The sequence below is a fragment of the Ostrea edulis genome, chromosome 5 (genome assembly GCF_947568905.1).
Source record: "Ostrea edulis chromosome 5, xbOstEdul1.1, whole genome shotgun sequence".
Lineage (NCBI taxonomy): Eukaryota > Metazoa > Mollusca > Bivalvia > Ostreida > Ostreidae > Ostrea > Ostrea edulis.
The window spans coordinates 43,543,974-43,568,448 of record NC_079168.1 but is presented as its reverse complement, the minus strand read 5'-3'; the positions used below and the strand labels follow the sequence as shown (position 1 = coordinate 43,568,448).

Here is a 24,475-nt window from a genome sequence, read left to right as displayed (position 1 = left end):
GAGCTAAAAAGAAGAAGCGAAAGAATAAGAACTGAGCAAAAACAATAAGTCTCTAAACTTTGTTTGGGAAACTTAATTAGACAGTATTCTTGTTTTACTACTAACCGGAGCGTCATCGTCACTGTCCTCATCCTTGTCCTCTTCCTCCTTCTTTAGAGGGATATTCTCTTTCTTCACATCTTCTTTCTTGTCTACCTTTTCTTCTTTCTTTTCCTCTGAGATCTAATGTTATTGTATAGCATTGATTTACAAAATGTTTCTTTCCTCAGCATTATTTTCAGCTATACGGAGGCAAAGCATTTGAACCCTTTGCACTTACCTTGAATGCTTCAAAGATCTTTGAAAAGATGAAATAATTTGGGTCAGTTGGATCAAGCTCAAGTTGTTCCTGAATATACCTGTCAACACAGATGAACACTATTGAATAGAATTGGCCACTGTTCACTTGAACTATTGCATTTCCCAAGCAAAACATTAAATCCCAATTATGTAACCCCCACCACTCTTTATAACCTTGAACCCAGATACATGATTTGAACAAATTTAAATCTTTATTGTATAAAGACATTTCCTATAGACATGTGATGTAAAACTTTAAAACCCTTATTGTGACCACATAAATAGTATCAAGTGGTCATGGTTTGAACAACTTTGAATATGAAAATGCTTGCATTCAGTTGAACAAATTGCACCTTTGTGGTCTTGATAAGATTTCTAAAAGAATTTTCTTTTATATACTGTATAAGTGGTATTTTTAGTGAGACACATACATAGCGATTTTTCCATCAATTATAGGTATATATACTTACTAGAGAGAACTAATTTTAGCAACTTTATAATTCCAGGAAAGGTAACTATTATCTCCAATATGGAGTAAATTGTTAGTGATATCCAATTTTAATGCCGTCATCACTCTTACTAATAATGCCAAAATTAATTCCTAGCTAAATATTCTGCTTATATGGTATTCCTATGTGAAACTTTGAACCCCTATATATTGAGGCCTGGTCCTGGCTCCAGGGGTCGCGGCATAAACAAACTGACAGCTATACTACATATCATGTAGTACAGAATTAATTTGGTTTATGCCAGGACCAGGCCTCAGTAGTTCAAAGTAAAGGATGCTAACATACATTGTATCACGTTGACAAATTGTACCCTTGTGGTTTTCAAAAAGATTTTTTTCACCCATGACTATGTACAGTCTAAAACAAGCAACCTGTATTATAGTCCCACTCTGGGCCCAAGGATTACAGAGGAAACAAATTTATATCTATACTACATGATGATGCTTGCAACTTAATTTGAAAAATACACCCTTGTGGGTCTTCAGAAGATTTTTCACAAAAATAAATTCAATTTTCTATATATTAGTATACAAAACTTTAAAGCCCTATTGTGGTCCCATATTAGCTATGATGTGAAAATACTTTAATCTACACTGCATAAGGACGCTTACAAATCAATTTGACATTTTGTACCCTTGTGGATCTTGAGAATAATATCTATTTTAATTCTTAAATATCCCTAGGTGGAACTTTAAAACCCATTTTGTGCTTTATCCTGACCCAAGAGTTCATGGTATGAAAAACTAAATTTAATTTGAGAAGATTTTAGAAGAATTTTGTTAATATATTCTTTATTCTTACATAAAACTCCAATGTGGCTCAGTCCTGGCCCTAGGGGTCATCATCCGAACTTAAATCTTCATTACATAAAGAAGCTACCATGAAAGTTATGATTTTTCTGGTCCACTGGTTCTTGAGAAGATCTTTAAAATACTCCTCCCCACCCCCAAAAGAATCATGGTCCTTAATTTTTACAAATTTGAATTTCCTTCACCTAAGGATGCTTTGTGCCAAGTTTGGTTGAAATTGGCTTTGTGGTAAGTTTAAAGGAGACAAAAGACAGATGGACAGTAGACAAATTTTGATCAGAAAGTTCACAAAAGGTATTGTACTGACTCGACTTGTACATCCTCAGCAGGGCTCTCTGATGGCTGCTGCTGCTGTTGCTGCAAAAGTCGGTTTTTCTTCGCCTTTTTCTTTTTCTTCTTTCTTTTCTTGTTTTTGGACTAGTGAGTTACAATTAAGAAATACAAGAAGATTGTTAGCGTACATGTACCTCTTTAGCACCTCGAAATTCATACAAACTAGAAGACCTGTAATTGTATAATCATTAAGTATTACCTCTTTAACACCACCCGTTTTAGTGCCTTCCTCCTCCTCTTCCTCCATGTCATATGTACCATACCCTACATCCTCACTGGCATCCTCCTCATCCACATCACGTTCTGTATCATATAACAAGAAACATTTTTAATTTGTTTATCCATTTACAGTAGGGCTATGTGGTGTACCAACAATTTCTGTGTATCACAACCTGTATACAGGGAGATATTCGCCCCCGTTTTATTTTTACCCATGTTGTCAGTGGGCAAATTTAAGACTGGGTAAAATTGTTTTTTCTTTTATCTCCCTTTTAACACAACTGTGTCTGAGTAAATTCAAAATAAAATGGAGCAAAACCATCGACAAACTTGTATAAAAAGGCGAAAATAACATGGGACGAAAATGACCCTGTATACAGTACTTGTCTTTATCTCATGCATTTTTACACATACCCATTGGAGTGTTCATCTGTTCTATTTCCTCATGTGTAACACCCACTTCCTGTGCCCTGACATCTTTGAAAGCTAACACCTTCTCCAAGGCTTGTGGCAATTTAATTTCCTTTGATGATCCAGATTCAAGCTTAAAATAAAGAACAATCCTGTAGACTAACTTTATCTGCATGCAAAAAAAGGTTAATGAGATTTGTAAATACAACCCCCTCATCAATATTCATCACTGCCAACCAGTATCTATGTTCATGTATAAAGTGCAATTAGGGTGATTCCAGTGAAAACTGCATGAGAGGACAAGATGACAGCTGATTCCTTTTTTGTATGTGTTTTTATGGTTTGGGAAAAAGAGCAAATAAATTTTTAGAATTTATATTCCAACCCATTTGCAAATAATATTACTATAAAATATGTTCAAACCATATCATAGTTTAGAGAAATGTCATTGTGTAGTGTGTTTTTTGCCGTTAAATACAAATTAAATGTGATGATTTGATGATTTTGTACATTTTACAGATAATAATGTCCTTTAAAAAAAAAAAATGAATAGAGAGCTAATCTAATCTAAGCCTTATTCTTAGGCACGATCACATCAGGCTGAAAACCACTGCAAGGCTCAAGCTTATTGGTGCATTGGAAAAGAAGATAATTTGAATTTCAATTTTAGACAATAAATAGGTGGACTATACACTGCTAAACTGAGCTTATACATTTTTCCTGTGTAAAATATCAATCCCAATAATGTCACACACAATCTTATTGCATTACCTTTAGATTTTATAAAAATCTTCTCCTCAAGTTATTGTGTGCCACAGAAAGTTCTATAATCTTACTTTAATATTCAAAACATTCATAACTCTGTAAAAGGCAAAGCAGATACATTTGATAATGATAGGGGTCTTCCTCTGCCTGATCCAAGTATTATGTATAGAATTTATGAAATCTTCCCAATAGGACAGTGATTACTATAGGACACAAGCCATATTATGGGGCCCTAATGGACCATCCTGAATAAAAAAAGATTAAGTGGTGATTGAAACATGGAATAATTTGAATTCCTTGATTTTCCAGTTTTAACAGAGTCATTGGAATGTACACGTTACAGAGCCATTGGGATGTACATGTGACAGAGCCATTGAGAAGTACATGTGACAGAGCCATTGGGAAGTACATGTGATTCTATGGATATGGTTTGTGTACATAGAAAAATCATATATATTGGTATTTTGTACAAATAAATATTTATGTGTATCTATAAAAATCACAAATATAGAATGTCCTTAAAATATAGCAATTTCACAGGTTTACCTGAGGTGGAGGCTGTTTCTCCATTTCTATTGGGACAGAAGTTGGAGGTCGTTCTTGAGGCTGTGGCTGGGTAGACACTGGCTGTGTACCAGGTGGAGGGGGCCCCTGATGCATGGGAGGGTGAGTGACAGGAATCTGTGTGCCTGGGGGTACCGTCTGGGTCCCAGGTGGAGGGGGCCCCTGATGCATGGGAGGGTGAGTGACAGGAATCTGTGTGCCTGGGGGTACCGTCTGGGTCCCAGGTGGAGGGGGCCCCTGATGCATGGGAGGGTGAGTGACAGGAATCTGTGTGCCTGGGGGTACCGTCTGGGTCCCAGGTGGAGGGGGCCCCTGGAGCATGGGAGGGTGAGTGACGGGAATCTGCATGCCTGGGGGTACCGTCTGGGTCCCAGGTGGAAGTAGACCTGCAAATAAAATGTGAGTAACTTTGCATACCGTATATACTCGCCTATAAGTCAGTTCGCCTATAAGTCGGTTGTATTTTTTAAGGTTATTTTGTAGGAATTTGCCATTGACCCGCTTATAAGTCGGTACAAATTTTTGTCAGAATCAGTTGACAATTTCAAGTCAATGCTCTAGTGTTTTTACCTATGTTTCAAAAAATATTTTGAGACATTAATAATTATGAGGTGCTCCATATCCAAGCCATATCTGTTTGGGGTTTAAATGCAACCCTTGATCTATTATTGGCAATGATCACTTGTTTACTTAAGCAATTATGGTCTCCTAATTACCAGTACCTGACACCATGTTTACTTAGTGGCATGTGCCTCAAGAAAAACTGTTATTGAGGGATTCCAGTATAATTCATTGTATCAATAATCGAGGAATGATGATCAAAATTATCTGTTCAATACCAGTATACATATGAATATTTCAATATTAAATCGGGTTCGCAATTCAATTTTACCATTAAACGATAGATTTATGAATTGAAAGAATCAGTTACCAGTATGTAAATAAATTTTAAAATAAATAATATACACTAAATACTAGATAAAATTATGAAAATATGTAAATACTTGTACTTTATACATAATTTTAAAATACATCAACAATACGATGTGTCTAGATATTTGTGAACAATAATCATTTGTGTGATAGTCCATGATAATAGTCAGAGTTGTTTAAAAAACACTACATTACGCCGCCCAGAAAAATACCAATTTTCTTGGGGCACACCTATAAGTCGGACATAGAGTTTTGGACTAAAAATTGACTCCCAAAAATCCGACTTATAGGCGAGTATATACAGTAGCCTTGCAAATAGAGACTGATTATTTTTGTGTTAACAACACAGTAACATATGTTACTTCTTTGTTCTTGATGAATTCAGGTCTACACTATACAGACTCCACATTAAATGCTACCTGGTATTTCTCCAACAAACACATCTAGTATAAATAAAAATTTGTAGCATCACTATAAACAAGATATACAACCAACCTTGCTGACCCCCTGTTGGCATCATCATTCCTGGACCAACTGGCCTTTGGGGTGTTACCATGGTACCAGGTGGTACCATTGGTGTTGTCATGGTGACCTGTGGAGGCACCCCGACTTGTGTAGGCATTACTGGGGGTGCCTGCATGGGGACTTGTGCTGGCATACTGGCTGGTTGCTGAGGCATGGTACCTTGTCCTGGAATGTTCATCGGTAAAGTTCCCTGCTGCGGTGGTACAGCCAATCCTGGGGGAGGGGGAACTACAGCTTGCTGCAGTGGGGGCTGGGATGGAGCAACATGTATAGGAGGACCTGTAAGGAACACAAAGATACTGTAGTTTGAACATCTTTTGAATAGAAATGGAAACTGAAAACACAAGCTCTTCTAACTTTTCTGTAAAACCTGTGCTAATGCTTCATTATATAAAGTTTTTGTATGATGATTCATTGTTGTAATACATGTTTTATTAAAGAGAAGAGAACATACTCTCAAAATCTGCCCTTGTCTACCTAAATAATAAATATTCATATTCTAATTGATTAGAATATTATTTAACAACTTGTAAATATTACAAAACTTGAAAAGCAATGCCTTCACACAAAATGATATAAAAGACCTCTTTTCTTTCATACATCACACTACTGATGGTTGGATGTTGACAGGGTGTGTCATCAAGAGTACCAGAAACAGTAAATAATAAACTCTTAATGCATCATATAAGAAATCCTAGGGATTTCATTGGATAACATCATCTAGTTATAGTGCCCACTCACTATTATGCCAAGTGCCAGGATTATGAACTTTTGCTTTTGCAGAGTTATTCTTCGCTGATGAAACTACTTGTACTAGCCAGGGAGCACTGTTTTGTTTGCAAATGATAAGATAATAAAAGTGGCAGTGCGATTCAGGAAATACCACTGAAGTTTGTATCAACATTTTAAAATAGCAAAATGCATTAGAAGCAACAAAATTTACAGAAGAATTTTAAGGGAAATCTGTGAGGTTAGAAGAAAATCGAATTTTGAAAATTATAAAATAGACAATTTAGTGAATCTTTTATAGGACTTTTATGCAAACACATGCAGCAAAAATGGTGAAGTGTACTCGAAAAAGTACCATGTGTTCTGTTCGACAGAGCATTCGTCGATTTCTGACCGAATCCCTACATGAGAGAGGATTCAACATAATTACAGACCCAAGATTTGAACAATAATTAGTTTCTGTGTTGTTAATATTTACAACATAATTACAGACCCAAGATTTGAACAATAATTAGTAACTGTATTGTTAATATTTACAACATAATTACAGACCCAAGATTTGAACAATAATTAGTAACTGTGTTGTTAATATTTAGAACATAATTACAGACCCAGGGTTTGAACAATAATTAGTAACTGTGTTGTTAATATTTACAACAAATAAACTATTCATCATGTTCATGCTTATGAAACACGAGTTTTTGTTGTTATGGTTGTTTAAAACACATTGCTACAGTTATGTTATCCATTATAAATGTAAGAAATAAATTAAAATACAGTAGGTATATCTATTTTGTATCTCATTCTGTGAATGGCAAGTAAAATTGCATAATTCGCCACGAATAAAATTTTACATTAATTACAGAACGGAAACAAAATCAAGTATGTACGTGTTAATGACATAGGACTGACAATGCCTGGATAAAGTAATGCACTAAACCCATTAATGACTGTTTAGGTGGGTACTATGTGATGCACTAAACCCATTAATGACTGTTTAGGTGGGTACTATGCTCTCATGAATTATCAGATCAATGGAAACACAAAGTATTTATCAAAAAGACATAATCCAGCTCTTCTTATCAGTTACTGTAGACATATCATGGCACAGCAATGTTCGGGGTTTTCTGTTTTCATTTCTCTGTCACAAGCTCAATCTTACTGTCTAGCTTCTTTGTGGGTCACTCTAGATTATGTTACAATTTTGATTTATTTCAACCTCTCTTGTAGGAGTTATACCTATTTATTTAAAAATTAATGTTATCTGGAGGGTGCATGTTTCGTCCATCTAACTTCTACCAATGTCTGTATTAGTACTGAAATAATATGGCATGGATTTTTATGCTCCCTGAAAATTTTTGCCGTCATGTCTCTCCGTCCGTCTAAGTTACTATATCCTAAACCTTTCATCAGAAATTGATGTAATTGATCAAAAATGTTTCTTGAGACAAGGACTTTTGGACCAAGGTCTTTCAAGGTCATTTTGAAATGGTCATGGTCACTCAGAACATAAAGATTTCCTTCTTTCAGCAGTTTTTGATATAAAAGTTTCCATCTCCTACACCTTTCATCAGAAATTGATCATAATTAATCACACATATCCATGAGACAAGGACTTTTGGACCAAGGTCATTATGAAAAGGTCAAGGTCACTCAGAACATTTACCTTACATAAGGAAAAAGTGCCTTATTTCAACAGTTTTTGAACAGGTATTGATCATATATCACATATGTAATAGGGAAATGGCTTTCTGACAAAGTCATTTTGTAAAGGTCAACGTCACTCTACATATACCTTATATATGAAAAAGAAACCTTCATTTCAACAGTATTTCAACAGTTATTGATCATTGTGTAAGTCATTCGTCATATAAAATATTCTTGATTTTCACTGACCCAACCTTTAAATTCACTAGTCTCGATCTTTGGACCACTGAGTTTTTTTTTAGAAGACTACAGATAACAGATTTACAACACGCATACTGATAAGATAAATCAAAAGTGTCAGAGATTAAGAATACGGACTAAACGACCTGATTTTTTCCAACTGCACAAAACCAGAAACGGATTGCTGTAAAATTATAAAGCACTGAAATATCGGAAATCACTTGTGAATATCAGATTCCTGGATTCAAAATAGTGAAATTCTGCTAAATAGCGGAACAGAATCCTCACTGAATCAGTATGATTTTGTAATTACCCGGTGGCTGTTGTTGCTCCTGCATGCGTTTCTCTTGTGCCTCTCTCTGCGCTTCCATCAGGGCAATCTGTTGCTGACGTAGAAGTTCTGCTTCCTTCAGACGAAGGTCCTGTTCTGCTTGGTTTATTGCTTTTTCTTGCATCTGTCTCATCTACAATCAACATCAAATGTCATATTACTTTGGAGCATGACTAGAATAACCCCTACATTTTCCACGTAGTTTGAAAGAAGTTTACATAAATAAAGGTGTCTATTTCATACATAAAAAGAAATTTCCCTGACCAGATGATATCCTAATAATAAATATGAACAACAGAAAAAGAAGCAAGGACTAAAAGCTCAAAAATATGAGGGTTGTCCCTAAATTCCATAGACTGGGCTGATATCTTTTTATTGAATTATAAAACCACATCTACATATAGTTTGTGCTTGTTATTATTTATACCGATCAAAAAAGGAAATGCAGAGTACAATTTCCTATTCATTTTAAGACATGAGAAGTCCTTAATAATTGATTTATTGATATATTTACAGTTCAAGGTCACCCAAGTTCAATATCTAGTGTGCCCCCCACAAATACCAATGACTGCCTGACAACAGCTTCCCAAGGACGTAAATAAGTTTCTAAAAACTGTCTAGGGATGTTGTTCCCCTCCAACTGCAAAGCTTGGGCCAGTTATTGCAAAGTCTGCGGTTGTCTTTGGCGGATGCACCTATCCTGTTCGTCCCCTTGATAGGGTTTAAACCTGGTGATTTGGATGGCCAAGGAAGAACCTAGATATTGTGTCTTTGCAGAACATCGTGTGTTAGATAAGTAGTATGTGGTCTGGCATTGTCATGTTGGAATACTGCTCTGGGATGCTGTGTTGTTGGAGCCATGTGTGGCTGTATGACTTCATCAATATAACACTGAGCCATCAAAATACCCTGTATGTGAACCAATGCTATCCTGCCTGTATAGGATATTGCTGCCTACATCGTAACACTACCTTCTCCAAACCAGTCTGCCTCCTGGATGCAATTTTGCACAAAAAGTTCATTTTAGCATCTATACTCTCTTGAGTTTTCCATTAGGCCTCTGCAATAAAACTCAAGATTCATTGCTGAACCAAACTGTCCAACAACGTTACAGCAGCCATACTCTATGCACCCAAAACCACTGAAGACGGTTCAAGCGATGTTACAGTCAGAACATTACCAAAAACAGGTCTGTCCACCCTAATCCCAACATCTTGTACAGTAGTCGATTGTGAACAGTCTGATCTGATAAACTGCGAATCCCAGGAATGGCAGATGCTGTAAATGATGCCGTTGTAAAATCATTGACAATGATGACATAATCGGATGATGCGATCCTGTGCTGATGTCATGTGTGGTCTACCTGCTCTTTGACAATCATTTGTTGAACCATGCTGTTGATGTCTGCTCCAAAGGCGAGATGTGGTGCTTTATGGAATCTCTTGCATACTTGCTTCAATTGCATCTTTGCGTTGAGCATCATTCAGACACAGCATTTCTCAAACAGCAGTTACATTCAAAGACAACACAATCAAATATTGAGAACCTATGCATATGATAGACTACTGGTGCCTGAAACACATGCTTTAGGAACTGGCAACAATCTCGACATACAATGACCCGATTTTAGGATTTTATGAAAGCATGTTTTACTGTCCTCCAATTCTATACAATATTTATCCAGTAAACAATAGCATTAGATGTAACAAGGAGTAATCAGACAATTCATTTTAGACCAAAGGAAAAAAATGTATGAAAATTATTTGAAAAGAATCTACGAAAAATTACTACTATGCATTTCTTTTTTTTTTTTATTAATATATGAAATTTCAAGATTGCAACTTGAAAACTTTTGGAAACAATTTGAATCCTACTATGCCTCCAAGCAAAACAAAATATGCTGACAGACTTACCGACTCTTGTTTCTCCATCTCTATCATGACCTGTTGTTGTCTGACCTTCTCCATAAGATCTCCACTAGGAAGGGCTGGGCTGGCTCCAGGGCCACCTCTCTGACTCAGGAGGAGAGCTTTTTGAGCTAAGGCTGCTGCCTCCTTCTTTTTTTGCTCCTCCTCATTAATAAGCTGCCTCTGTATAGCTAATTTTCTCTGAAACTCAGGGTCAGAGTCCAAATGCTACAACAAAGCATTGTCATTATAGTGCATTCCAGGCTTACTAATAATGATGTTTCATATTCATCAAATGCTGATAACATGGTAGCAGAATAAAGGCAACATTGCTCACTTGAGTCACCACAGCCCTGCTATTGTGATTTCTGTAAGATTTTCTTTTGCAATCTTTATTACCATGAAAAATTTGACCCTGTATGTGTTCTAAACTTTGACCAAAAGGCTCATGACAAAACCAAACTTGAATTTGCACTACATGGGGGCGACTCAAAACCAATATTGAATATGACTAACATGATCATGCAGTTCTTGAGAAGGTCAAGGTAACAAGGTCCAAAGATCATACTATTAGTATGAAATGAAATGTCTTGCCATAAGAAATTTATATACAAAATCTGAAAGCTCTAGTTTAGAATATTGAATAGGTTAGGTTTTCTTAAAAGTAGGTCAAATTCCCAAGGTCAAGGTTAAAACCTTTGGTGCCATTATAAGGATGTTGTTATAAGTAATGCATATATGAAATATAAAAGAGCTCTATCAATCACCATTTAAATGTTATAACAAGGTTAAAGTTTCAGACAGACAGACAAGGCAAACACAATACCCCCCCCCCCCCCCCCCCCGAAATTATAGTCACAGGCATAAAAAATATTTGACTTCACACAACTTGGGAACAATTGCATTTCGATATGATTAATTGTGGCCCTGCTACTCTTGTATAAATTTTCTGTACATTCCCATATAAAACTTTCATCTCTCATTGCGACCCCACTCTACCCATGGGGCATCTAATGTGAACAAACTTGAATTTGAACACCCTGTAGATGCTTGCATACAACTATGTTTTAACCATCACTCTACTATTGTTGAGATAAGATATTTAAAGATTTTCTTTATAAATTCTGATGTAAAACTTTGATACCCTATTGTGGCCCCAAGCTACCACCAGGGGTCATGATTTGAATAACATTGAATCTGCTCAACCTGAGGATGCTTGCATATTGATGAGTAATCATGCACTGATGTTACAGAGATAAAGATTTAAATTTAAAGATGTTTCCTATTTAAAGTTGTGTTTTCCTATTGCGGTCCCACCTTACTTCTTAGGACCACAATTTGAACAAACTGGAATCTGAACTACCTGGGTATGCTTGCATATCAATATGACTAATCATAGCCCTCTTGTTCTTGAGAAGATCTTTAATGATTTTACTATTTACAGTGATCCCCCGTTATAACGCCAACATTTGTACCTCGGCAATTTTGGCATTATAACAGGGGAAGGGGTATGTGTACAGCTGTCATAAGAAATCAAACAAATTTTATCTACTACATCGTTCTTTGAATGCCTGGATAATCCCGGCGTCCAGTGGTCGTAAATGACACGTAATGGTAAGGGTATTTAATGATTTTCCAACACGCTTTGACTTTGGTGAATCCGCCATTTCAAAAAACAATACTGCATATTGAACTCAGTTGATTATAAGTTATGTAACTTATTATCTGCTCCAAACTTTGATACCTTGAGGACTAATGGTGGTTAATTGCTTAAGCTGCTCTCTGAAATTTTCCTGTCGTTATTGGCGATAATTAGCAAGGGTGATTATATCGGAAATTTACAAATTGTACCTGTAAATAGGATGCCGGTATGCAGGAGATGGCGTTTTAACAGGGTTTTACATAACAAGGAAAATGGGACTTTGAACTTTTCTGGCGATATCCGGGGGTGGCATTATAGGGGGGGGGGGGGGGGGTGGGGGGGGGGGGGGGGGCAAAGGGGGGGCAACACAGCGGGGGATCACTGTATCAGCATGTAAAAACTTTGACCCCCTATTGTGGCCCCACCCTATCACTGGAGCCACTTCTTAAACAAACTTGAATCTGCTTTATGTCAGGAAGTTTTCATGTAAATTTCAACTTTTCTGGCCAAATGGTTCTTGAAAAGATTCTTATTGACCCCACTGTATTTTTGCCTTTTCTTGATTATCTCCCCTATAGAGAGAGCATGGCCTTTCATTTGATAAATTTTAATCCTTTTACCAAGGATTATTTTTACCAAGTTTGATAGAATTGACCTGATGGTTCTTGAGAAGATTTTAAAAGATGCCACAAAATGTTCACTAATTCTTAAAAGCAAGAAACGTTTGTAAAACATGTATGCTCCCCTAACCTCTGCCATCTGTACTCGTGAAAATGTTTACACCTCCACAGCAAGAAAGTGTCAGAACATGAGTAAGCTGTCAAATTATGGTGAATGGTTAAAGGTGGAATATATTCCCCTCTTCTCTGAAGGTCTAGCATACATCAATTGCATAACGTATCCTTCTAGCTGACATCAAATGCATACAGTACATCACTGCACTTGGTGATCTTTTGAACTGAAAATTGCCAGGTCTCTAATACCAGTGACCAATCCATGCATGAGATATCATCACTATCAAGTAAAGGCTTCTTAAGATATTGGGCAGATACCAATTGTTTATTGTACTCCATTGCACCTGCTGATCTTTGACCTTCTGACCTGAAAATCAGTATGGGTCATCTGTTACTCATAACCAACCCACATAAGAAATATCATTACAACTGATCAAAGGCTCTCAAGATATTTGGAGGACACCAATTGTATAGAGTACTACATTGCACCTAATGATGTTTGATCTTTTGACCTGAAAATCAATGGGGGTCATCTACTACCATATTACCTACCTCTGTAAGAAATAGTTCAAGGACAAATGAAGTTTCACCGAATGGACATTTCACCAACAAGAGTGTCGATGAGTAGAAACTCATTGACAATATTTTTACCTGCTTATCTCTTATGTGTTGTGTTATGTGTTCAGATAATTATAGTACAATATATGTACATGTAATATGAAAAGTAAAGTTTTTTTGGTCTTCACTATATCATCATGGCAACTTCAAGCGCTCCCGATCCGCATGAATTTGAATTATTAGTAAAGACAGTAAGCTCATCAACAGCAGTCATTAGAGAACCTTCAGTTCACAATGACTGCATTCCAATGGATTTCTTATAAGACTCACATCTTTTGGTTCTGGGGGTTGTGGAGTGGCAGAATGAGTGGGTATTTGAAATGGCTGTCTAGGAGGAGGTCCACCCAAAGGAGGTCTGGGCATCATCTGAGGTGGCATAGGAGCCATCTGTGGAGAAGTCATACCATCAGCAGGAGCAGTCCATGACTGACTGGCTGGCTGGGGAGGAGAAGGCTGTCTGGGGGGAGGCGGCTCTTGATTCTGCTACAAATGGGAAATTATACTTGCACAGTGACAAAATGGTGAAATGTTCATATATGTTAAGATCTAAAATGCAGAGATTGTCATATAATTGTACAATCAATCTATACACTACACACAACAACAACAATTTTCCATTACGCTGAAAAGACAAAATGGTATGACTTACCTCATTGTCATTATCTGAAACACAGTAAACAGGAAAAGAATTTAGAACTGTTAATATCATTGACATTATATAAAAACAAATTGTTTATATTTGTTGTTACACACATCTAGAAGTTCACAATCAAATTTCAAAATGCATCACTCTCTTTCCTAGGAAATTTACTACAATTACTGTAGAATAATATCTTTGACATTACATAAAAACAAATTGTTTATATTTGTTGTTACAAGCATTTAAAAGTTCGCTATGCAATTTCAAAATACATCACTCTCTTTCCTAGGGAATTTTCTACAAATTACAGTAGAATGTCTTATTTTCAGGGGAATCAAATTTTCCTGGGTCAGGAAAACAAGGAACACATTCACAAGAACTTGAATTCCTGGTTGAGGAGTTCTTCTCCTAACAACATTTACAAAAGATGGCAGCAAAATTGTTAAAGTACAATCACATTGCCTGACAAAAAGGTTCAATGCAAAATATGAGGGCACTTTGGATACAAGTACATGTACAAACAAGATCAACAATTACATCTTTTAAAAGCTAATAAATAGAAGAACTGATTAAATTTGTGCTAGTCTTTTTATTGTAACAATATATTGCAATATGCATTAGGCCACCTTTAAATAATTGTTTGTTTGCACTCTCCTGACTCAGCATTTCAAATTAGGGTAGGTAGGAAAATACTTTTAAAAAATCACTGAAATGAAAGCAAAGTAAAGTGACTTTGACAATGTTTAAAGTTCATAGTTTTTTGGGGCTGGAATATCTCCTCTGACTTTACAAGAGGGACATACAGACAGAACAACAGGACATTTCTGAAACTGAACGGTTCTGCTGGCACTGGCATGTTGTTGCTGAAGTCAGTTGAGGGATTTATGGACAATAGGACCTTGTTTACTAAATTGGGGAAAACTGACACCAAATAGATTCCACCCCTGATATAGTTATAGCATTAAGTTGATTTAAACATTTCAATGTAAGATCAATAGCAGATGTCAAATTACAAGAGGCCCATGGGCCTTGAATCGCTTTTCTGATATATTGTAGAACAGGCAAAAATTCTCACTAACCAAGATTCATCAATTAACAAAGTTTGATGATGTTAAGTCAAATAGAACCTGAAAATTTAAATGTAACTGTCCAAAAGTAGGTCACAGTGACCTACTTTTGGTCGACACACTGAAGACTCAAGATGCATCAACTGACAAGTCAAATAGTATTCAAATATAGCCGTCAAATTCCAAAAGACCTTGAGACCACACCCTTTGCCCCAGGATGATGCCTTGAACAATTTTTTATCTACAACCTATCCTCATCCTTATGCATAAATTTGGTGATAATTTGCCCAGTGGTTCTTGAGAAAATTTTTTAGCAACCACTACTTTTGTTTGCATTTTCCTAATTATCTCCCCTTGTTAAAGGGTCACAACTCTAGTTTTAGTACAAATAAAAGCCCTTGGGCCAAGGATACCCTGTGACAAATTTGACAAAAATTGGCCAAGGGGTTCTTGAGATATAGCCCTTTTTCCAAAAAGTTGACGCACACCGCACGCCAGACATATGGCCATATGATTAGCTCTTTGAGCCTTCGGCTCAGAAGAGCTAAAAACTGATGTCAAAGAAGATGAAAATATTCCGAAATCTTTAAAAAATCTACCATTTCTTGGACACTTAAAGAAGTTTTGAGGCAGACGTTTTTTGTCAGTCAGTCAGAGCAGGGCTAACAAACAATTTTCTAAAAATTACCAAGTGATATAGTCATAATGCATCCCAATATATTGTTATCATATCAACCGTATCATTACACACCCCACTTTCTCCAAATTATGGAGGATTTTAATTTGTGGGTACATGTGTGTATACACTACAAAAACTCAGACCTTCACACATAATTTTAACTAAAGTATAATTGCAGGTAGGTGATATTTCAAGAGCTCTGCTATCAACTAACATTGTACAACTCAAAGATAAGAATTTTAATGAACTGGGCTCTGTGAATATGACAAAAATCAGAGATTGATCAGTTAATGCATGTATACAATATCAATAATCTCAATTCAGTTTCTGACCTTCCCCAGCATTCTCATCTCCCTTTACATCTTGTGTTGTCTGCAATGGAAAAAAAAAATAGAATATACATGTGCAGTCCATATATGGCAAATCGATTTTGGTAATTAGATTTTGATTCCGTCATTATTTTTGCCTAATTTCAGTATGAACATCTAAACAAAAAATCTTCACTTGAATCTACACATAAAATTTAAAACTTGCTTCTAGTAGTCATATAGAATAAAATAACATGGAGAGAAAAATCAATTCCATATTACCTGAACTTTAAATTGATAGAGCCTCTCGATCAAATCAGCCTTCAAACCTAAAATTCAAATGTACTGTAATTATACACAAAACTAATAAACTGAAAGAGAGCAACACACAATGTCCATGAGGTAACCTGAAACATCTTCCCCCTACAGAACCTATATATGTCCACATACTATATCACGATTAGTAAACTGACAACTGCAGAGTTCCCGAAACACACCAGTCCACAGGGCATCCCCATTAAATTATGTTAGATTAAGTTCTTCAATCCAAATGTCAACAGATTTTAAATCCTGGTGTTTTTGAATTAAAAAACATTTACACATCCACAAAACATTTCACCTGTTATGATCAGCAACTACTAAAACATAAACAAAATGATTTTCTGATACAGAATTGTGGGTAACAAATAATTTACCTCCACAGGGTTCGACACTGTCAGTCTCAGACTAATAAATCTTAATTCTGACTAATAAAATCTGTGCTTAGTCAGTCCGATCGGACAAATAAAAATTTCTGCTTGACAACTTGTTTAAATTATTGATGTATGATTCTCGACAAACCAATGTATTCTTAGCTATCTAGCATGGCGGGTAGTCACATAATTCCTAGTAAAGTCAACGCTTACTTGGAGTAATTGATTTTATATAAGTAAAACTTAAAACAGTGAACATGATTAGTTTGACAAATGCCGCAATGGAGTAACTAGTCTCGTGCAACCAGACGCTCTGCATTCTCCGTAAATCTCAGATGAAGATTTGCGGAGACAACCGAGTGTCTGGTTGAACGAGACTATGGAGCTAAAGAAGAAGCTGTTTCAAAGCAGATACCGAGAGTATTAAAAAGCAAAAGGTAGACACAAGTATTGAGAAGAAAGTATGTGATCAGGAGTATGATCGAACTCGCCGATCATGAGATTTCCAGGAATCTTCCAAGGATGAAAAATCTAGACTGGTAGTGTTAAATCTAAAGCAAACTAGCATGGCGCCGCGCCATGCCCCTTTTGGCTGGCGCCATGCCCGTTTTAATTGCACCATGCCCTTTTTTCTCTACAAAATTTTTAAAAATATTTGTTAATATTAGGGGTGAAACGATGCATCACGATGCGGCCGAATCACGATGTAGTGGTCTCGATTCGATGTTCGATTTATTCGGGGTCTGTTTCGGTTTGATACGGTTCTAAAATCATAGCACACATTGCTCTTGATAACACGGTTTCTAATTAGCCAATGGAATTGAAAATTGCCCAATCAACATACGAGTACACTTTGCTGCATCAAAATGGACGCAGTCGAGTTTAAAAATGCACCCCCAATGTATAAATCCTGGGTATGGCGACATTTCGGCTTTAGGACAAATGATAAGATTGTTGCTCTATGTTAAACGTTTTTACATTATGTAGAATTTATTTGCAGAGAGCAATAAATACAACGAAACATATGAAAATCTTAGCATTATAAAGAATTTGGTACATGCTATTGTATCGAATCGAAAATCATCGAATCGAGACTAAAGTATCGAAAATCGAATCGAGAAGGTACTGTATCGTTTCACCCCTAGTTAATATAAACAATTGTTCTTTGTTTCACAAGGTTGATTGAAAAGTTTAAAATCAAGGCAGCTGGTATTAACTTTTAAAGAGGCTAAATGATTATTCTATTACTATCATAGTATAATACAATGAAAGTGCCCCGGAATTGTCTTGCCGTGACGAAAAGTGCCCTTTTGAACATTTGATATGTGTGCCCTCTCTAGATCCTTGATTTAACACTAGACTGGTTATGTTAGAAGTGCATTGTATTAATTATGAATTACATGTATTTCTGTTTTTATGACGGACAAACAAAATTCCCCGCGGACTAGTAAAAGTAACAGGCACTAGTCTGACAGGACTAATGCCTAAAAAGGTTAGTGTCAAACCCTGCTGAGTCCAGTTTGTATAGTGTTATCACTTAAACTCCAGTAGTAAATTCTGCCAATGCTATAATATATTCTTAATACTAAAATGGCACAAGTCTAAGTACATGCTATTCATGCAAAACAAACTTCACAAAAAGTTCCCAATCAAAACTTGCAAATTTTTCTTCAACATTTATCAAGCAAAAAACATATAACCATGTAGCATACAAACTGTACAAGTTTGTTTACCTTGAGCTCAAATAATTGCTTGAAATTCAGACTCCAGTTTAACTGTACCCCCATCCTCCCCCTCATAGATACAGTGTAATAAAGATTTAACACATAATATTTTGCTGATATAATCAGATAGCTGACACAGGAGTCAAGTGAACTCGTACCCTGACCGACTCGTACCAAATAGGTCAACTCGTACCCAAATAGTAAAAGTCCCAAGAATGTGGTTACGAGTTGACTCTTCCTCTTCAATTGATGACAACTCGTACCTAAGCGATATGTCACTTATATGCGCATAGATATATTGCATTATGGGCAGATTCTTGGGTACGAGATGACTTTTGCCTTTTGGGTACGAGTTGACCTGGGTACGAGTCGGTCAGGGTACGAGTTGACTAGAAATCCTGACACATAGTTTAAAGGGAAAGGCAACCCTAACGACATTGTTCCTTTTATGAGTAAAGTATTACTTACTGCTATCGTATATAACAGTTTTTATCAACAAAATTCCTTGCTTAACGATTAAATCAATATTAATCTATCATATATTTTAATTTACTGCTGCTAAAAGAGCGGCCATTGAAGTTTAATTTATGATGTCCCACAGTTGGTTCCGGTTTATTTCATCAGCAGCACAGTAAATATGTTAAGTCAGGAACAGTTAAGTTTGGAACCGTATAGATTTGAGCCCATTCTTTCGTAAGAAGAAATCAAGAAAAGAAGATGTTCAATCAAGTCCCAGACCAGGCAGACGGTACACGTTTCTTCGCACAAATGTCTCGAACCTCAATTTATCATTACGCAAATGATGGATCCCCAGTTTACATAGTCTTGCTCATTTCTCCTATATTTCTACTTTATTGATAAAATTGCCGACTCCTGTGCTTTAACCTGGATCCCCACGGGATTGTAAATGGTATGCGATAAAGCTGTGATAAAGCTAGAGGCCTATAGCTTATACAGTATCCTCTCTAAAATGTATTAAATTCTCGTTTTGTCAACAGACATATTTCAAATTAAAACATGATAAAACACCAGGAATTCAAGACAAAATCTAAATCAGTAAGTCGGAATCCAACAATAACGTTGCGTTGAAAACGATTCTAACGTATGACCAACGCACAATACCGAATCCATTGTTTGAGAGTAGACGCATCGATATTTAGATTTGGTATTCAAAGAAAGTAAAGTAAATATATCTAACCGTTGGTTGGAAGTCCAAATTTCGAGAGTAGTTCCTTTAATTCCACAACTTTAAACTTTTTATATTCATCGATGGTATCGGGAAGCGACTCCATGTTGTTTATTATTTCGTACATTTCGAGCTCGACTTCAATTTCCTATACAGACAGTTACTAATTAGTCATCCAAAATATTTCTAAGATATACATATATCTATATATTGTAGAATAAAGATGAGTTCATGTAATATTCATGTTCATGTTCTTCGAAAAATGGATTTTCGAAAATCCTCATCGGGATCGATATACACTAAGCATGGCGTCGAAAGGCAAGGTTGCCGGTAAACTAGGGAAAAATGTGAAGAAGGTAGCTAAAAAACAAGAATATGCCCCATTCCTTAAGGTCGTCATACCAACAGGATCAGCCATAGCAGCTCCACCATTGGGACCCCAATTAGCACAGGTAGTTTGTTTTCAGTTATATGATTTGTAAAGGACCTTTGCGTTTTCTGCAGGAGAATTGTAATTTGTATGGATCATATGTATAGTGTATATACCCCCACCCCCTTTCTAGACCCAATGAATTTTTTTCCGTATACAACCAATAATAAATTCATCCAAAATATGTGATTTTCTCACCGATTACCGAATGTGGGACGTTTCGACCCCAAATACGGAAACAGGTTCGACCCAAGACGATTCGACCGTAGACGGTTTGACCCTAAAGATGATCTGACTTCATTATATAAAATTACACTTGCTTTTATGATGTAGTTATATATGAAATATTTATGTTATTGCATTATATTTGTTTACATATCAATATATTTATATTGCAAATCGCATTTTCCTCTATGAACCAACCAATTTCAGTGCGCGACACAATCCGTTCACATTGACTATGAACGGATTATGAACTAACTTAAAGCACGCGACTGAGAGAGCGTAATGATTTGAAAAAAATAGAACATCTGTTACAAAGATACGGTTAGATACCGCAAGTCACACCTTTGGATTGAGATTGTAAACTTACGTGGATTATCATCCAAATCTTGCGGTCTCCTACCTCCAAAATACAGTGCACCTTGCAATGTTGATAAAAGGCATGTCTATGTGTTGACGTACGTCACAATAACTACTGTGACAGAGGCTAGGAGTTCGTTTTATGCAACAAAATAGAAGCAATGTAAACAAACGGTGTTTTAGTAAATGAATATAAATATAAAAAATGAACATCACTTTTGAGCTGTTCATGGTCAATATGAACGGATTTGGATTTGAGGCAAATTCTTTGTGAATCGCTAGCGCGATTACCAATGGAATTTTTGCGAATATCTCGTCAGTCTAATGTAGTTCTACTTATGTTTTCATCCAAATTCCATGCCTTCAGTTTTATTTGTCATATTCTGCTGTTTATTTCTGTGGATCGACCTGAGCTTTTATGTCCATAGAAAAACTTAAAGGAGATTGTGGCATCACTTTGCGTGTCACGTTATCTGATTGCCTTGCATCATCTTTCTAAAATATACTTCAAATAAGCATTTTAGTTTCATTAATTTCGATTGATTATCATCTTCAAATGATTAATTAAAGTTATGTATCAAAACTAGCCTTTTACCTTGAAAGAATTTGGGTTGAAATTTCTTTTACTTTTGTTTGACAAAATTTAGAAAGCTCTTCCACATATTTTTCTTCATTGCTAAGAAGAGGTCGAGGTCATCGGAAGATCGAAGAGCTCGGGTACAATGAAATCAACAGCAAAATACGACAAATAAAACTGATTGCATGGGATTTGGATGTAAGCAATTTAAATCTGGTAAAGTCTCACATAATTTAAAGAATTCCTATTATACTAACACCCACCACAGCCCAAAGATTGTCAGATTCTTCACAAAGTTCACCATTGGGCTCAGTTTGTTTACTAAAGTATGAGTACATTGGTTTACTTTTCTTCCCATTGTCAAGCTTCCAATGATAGTAACATTTTTAAACACATAATTCAAATACCAATCCTGAATGAAAATAATTTCATTATATATAACACAAAGGAGCTCTGAGAGATATGAAAAAGCCACACGTTTTATACGCCCGTCTAAGATGGGAGGTATATGTTTTGGCATTCATGTCCGTCCATCTATCTGTCTGTCTGTTAGTATTTTCATGTCCAGCTCATAAGTTAAATACCAGGAGACCTAGAATCAACAAACTGTCAACTGATGCATCTTGGGTAGAAGGTGTATCGCACTTTAAAGTTAGGTCATAGTGACCTTTAATTGAGTATATTGGTTATGATAATGTAGGTCATTGAAAAAATCATGAGTCTAGGCTAGTTATTTTATTTTCAATATTTTTACGACCTTATGATGATATAAACTTTTTTCAAATTTGAAGTACAGATATACATATACATGTATTCAATGACTTCAATCAAAGGCAAGAAGGATTATGATGTGTAAAAATTTCTGTGACATGGTAATTTTGTAGTGGATTTAGTTGATACTGTAACATTGAATAAACTTCATGTTGATATATATATATATATATATATATATGTCTTTTGTAGTACTGAAAGTATTCACTGATATGTGGGAGTGGACAGGGGAATGGGGAGGGAAGAGAAAATGAGGAGGGAGAGAAAGAAAAGAGCAGGAGATGGGAGGGGCATGTCTAACACACATGCAATTTTCACACACGCCAAGATATAAGCTGTGAAGAGATAATTAACAATGACATTTTCTGTAGTTCCATGCATTATAAATTAGTGTTCTCTAGCAGGCATGCATTCCATGAATGTCTTTCTTTAGAATTCCTGTCACGATCTGAGAAGGATACTATGATTTCAGGAGATTGTTGTAACACTGTCTTTGTTGTTTTTACAGCGTGGTGTTCTATGATTTCAGGAGATTGTTGTTACACTGTCTTTATTGTTTTTACAGCATGGTGTTCTATGATTTCAGGAGATTGTTGTTACACTGTCTTTATTGTTTTTACAGCGTGGTGTTCTATGATTTCAGGAGATTGTTGTTACACTGTCTTTATTGTTTTTACAGTGTAGTGTTCTATGATTTCAGGAGATCGTTGTTACACTGTCTTTATTGTTTTTACAGTGCTGTGTTCTATGATTTCAGGAGATTGTTGTTACACTGTCTTTATTGTTTTTCAGCGTGGTGTTCAGATTGCAGCCTTTTGTAAGGACTTCAATGCTTTGACAGCCGAGTACAAGCCAAAAGTGCCAATGATTGCAGATATCAAAATCAATGTAAAACATTTATTGCAGAATACATTATTTAGAAGACGATATAGTATTTCGTGACCTATTATTCAAATGTTATTCACAAACTGTCAAAAATTAAGATTGAGGATCAGCTCTTTGGACAAATAGGACATGTCCTAATTCGATCCGCACTTAGCATTGATTGGCAAGCCTTAAAACCAAAAACAAATAGGTCAAAGACCATCAGTTTGTCTACTTTGGACATCGGAAGATATTGTCCACTGAACATCATGAGAACCCTTTGCTTGACAGACATTAAACTTGGTACCCTGATTCGTTCCCCCTAAGAAGTAAATGTCTCCTATAGATTTTGAGGTCATAAGGTGAAAGAACAAGGGCCAACTTGGACATAATAAGATATTTGTGGCCAATATCTTGAGAACCCTGCTTTAAGATATTAAACTTGGTACACTGATTCTACCCAAGAAGTAGATGACCCCTGTGATTTTGAGGTCACAAGGTCAAGGATCAATCTACTAGTATTGATTCCATTCCCATACATGTTATGTCTAAATAAAGAAGTAGTGTGACTTACACATGTAATTTTTCTGATATTGTGTTGTTGTAATTCTCATATATTGATCTGGAATCCTTCTAGTAGAATTATTGATTTCTTTTTCAGGTAGACAGAACTTACACCATTAATCTTATCAGCCCTCCAACATCATATTTCCTCAAACAGGCAGCAGGAATGAAAAAAGGAGCTATGAAAACGGGTACATTCAAGTTCTATGTACTATACACACGTACACACACACGTATATACTTACATCATGTGATATCTTGCACTTTGTGCACGAGTCTTATGGTTTTTGAGCCCATCTCATTATATATATATATATATATACACACACACACACACACACACATATCATGTGATATCTTGCACTTTGTGTGCGAGTCTTATGCTTTTCCAATCTGATTAAAACCAGATCTTCAATCCGCTCTTCTATTGGCCATGTTGCGTTGAACTCGACATGGCCAATAGAGGAGCGGATTGAAGATCTGTTTTTAATCAGATTGACGCTTTTTGAGCCCATCTCATTCTCTCACGTGGGGGTAACGAATTCTTACAGTTTACCATACATATTATATCAGCGTTTTTCATACACAAGATTTACTACCTTATTCAGGCAGTTTCGTTCACAAAAATTCTCAGAATGCTGCCAAAATTTCCCAAGGAGATTAAATGATTTTATAAAAAGCTTTATTTCAACTTTATGAAAATAAATCCATTCATTTCTTCTTTAGGTCAGGAAGTTGCTGGAAAGCTATCCCTGAAACATATTTATGAAATTGCTACAATAAAAGAAACTTCAGACTCAAGATTCCGTGGGATGTCATTGGAATGCATTTGTAAAACCTTAATAGGACAGTGTCATGATATTGGAATAGAAGTTGTGAAAGACTTGAAAGCAGAAGATTACGGAAAATTCCTGGAAGAACGAGCACAAATTATAAAGGAACAACAAGAAGCTCTTGAAACAAAACGACAAGCAAAATTGTTGAGGACATGATCATATACCAGCTATTGAAGTATTTAATTAACTTATGAAATAAAATGTTGGTAAAACACTTTCAAAGAACTTTTCTTATACATTTTTTATGGCACCCTTTGTTGAAGAAAAGCCATATTGTTTGCATGTATCAGTCCCACATCT

The 24,475-nt window shown here is 36.0% G+C and overlaps 2 protein-coding genes across 2 annotated transcripts in view; one reads left to right on the top strand and one right to left on the bottom strand.

Moving 5' to 3' along the window:
• LOC125650043 (splicing factor 3B subunit 2-like) overlaps positions 1 to 19,685 on the bottom strand; it is a 32,710-nt gene extending 13,025 nt beyond the window's left edge. Inside the window, exons 1-12 of the mRNA XM_056164530.1 lie at positions 19,564 to 19,685; positions 16,232 to 16,278; positions 13,526 to 16,013; positions 10,268 to 10,489; positions 8,337 to 8,487; positions 5,378 to 5,686; positions 3,932 to 4,335; positions 2,624 to 2,753; positions 2,190 to 2,293; positions 1,965 to 2,074; positions 320 to 398; positions 106 to 222 (exon numbers count right to left, since the gene is read on the bottom strand). Of these exons, the coding sequence (XP_056020505.1) occupies positions 106 to 222; positions 320 to 398; positions 1,965 to 2,074; positions 2,190 to 2,293; positions 2,624 to 2,753; positions 3,932 to 4,335; positions 5,378 to 5,686; positions 8,337 to 8,487; positions 10,268 to 10,489; positions 13,526 to 13,657 (1,758 nt within the window). The 5' untranslated portion in view covers positions 13,658 to 16,013; positions 16,232 to 16,278; positions 19,564 to 19,685. The remainder of the gene's footprint in view (positions 1 to 105; positions 223 to 319; positions 399 to 1,964; positions 2,075 to 2,189; positions 2,294 to 2,623; positions 2,754 to 3,931; positions 4,336 to 5,377; positions 5,687 to 8,336; positions 8,488 to 10,267; positions 10,490 to 13,525; positions 16,014 to 16,231; positions 16,279 to 19,563) is intronic.
• A 146-nt stretch (positions 19,686 to 19,831) lies between these two features.
• LOC125650045 (39S ribosomal protein L11, mitochondrial-like) lies at positions 19,832 to 24,397 on the top strand. Its single transcript, XM_048877980.2, has 4 exons — positions 19,832 to 20,003; positions 22,704 to 22,799; positions 23,437 to 23,530; positions 24,066 to 24,397. The coding sequence occupies exons 1-4, from the start codon at positions 19,857 to 19,859 to the stop codon at positions 24,329 to 24,331; spliced, it is 603 nt and encodes a 200-aa protein (XP_048733937.2). The 5' UTR covers positions 19,832 to 19,856; the 3' UTR covers positions 24,332 to 24,397.
• The last annotated feature ends 78 nt before the right edge of the window (positions 24,398 to 24,475 follow it).

Bases quoted from the DNA above. Each gene is read 5' to 3' on its own strand.
- LOC125650045 (XM_048877980.2), top strand. From the start codon at position 19,857: ATGGCGTCGAAAGGCAAGGTTGCCGGTAAACTAGGGAAAAATGTGAAG. The intron at 20,004-22,703 runs GTAGTTTGTTTT...ATTGTTTTTCAG, and splicing joins TGGGACCCCAATTAGCACAG to CGTGGTGTTCAGATTGCAGC. The intron at 23,531-24,065 runs GTACATTCAAGT...TTTCTTCTTTAG, and splicing joins AAAAGGAGCTATGAAAACGG to GTCAGGAAGTTGCTGGAAAG.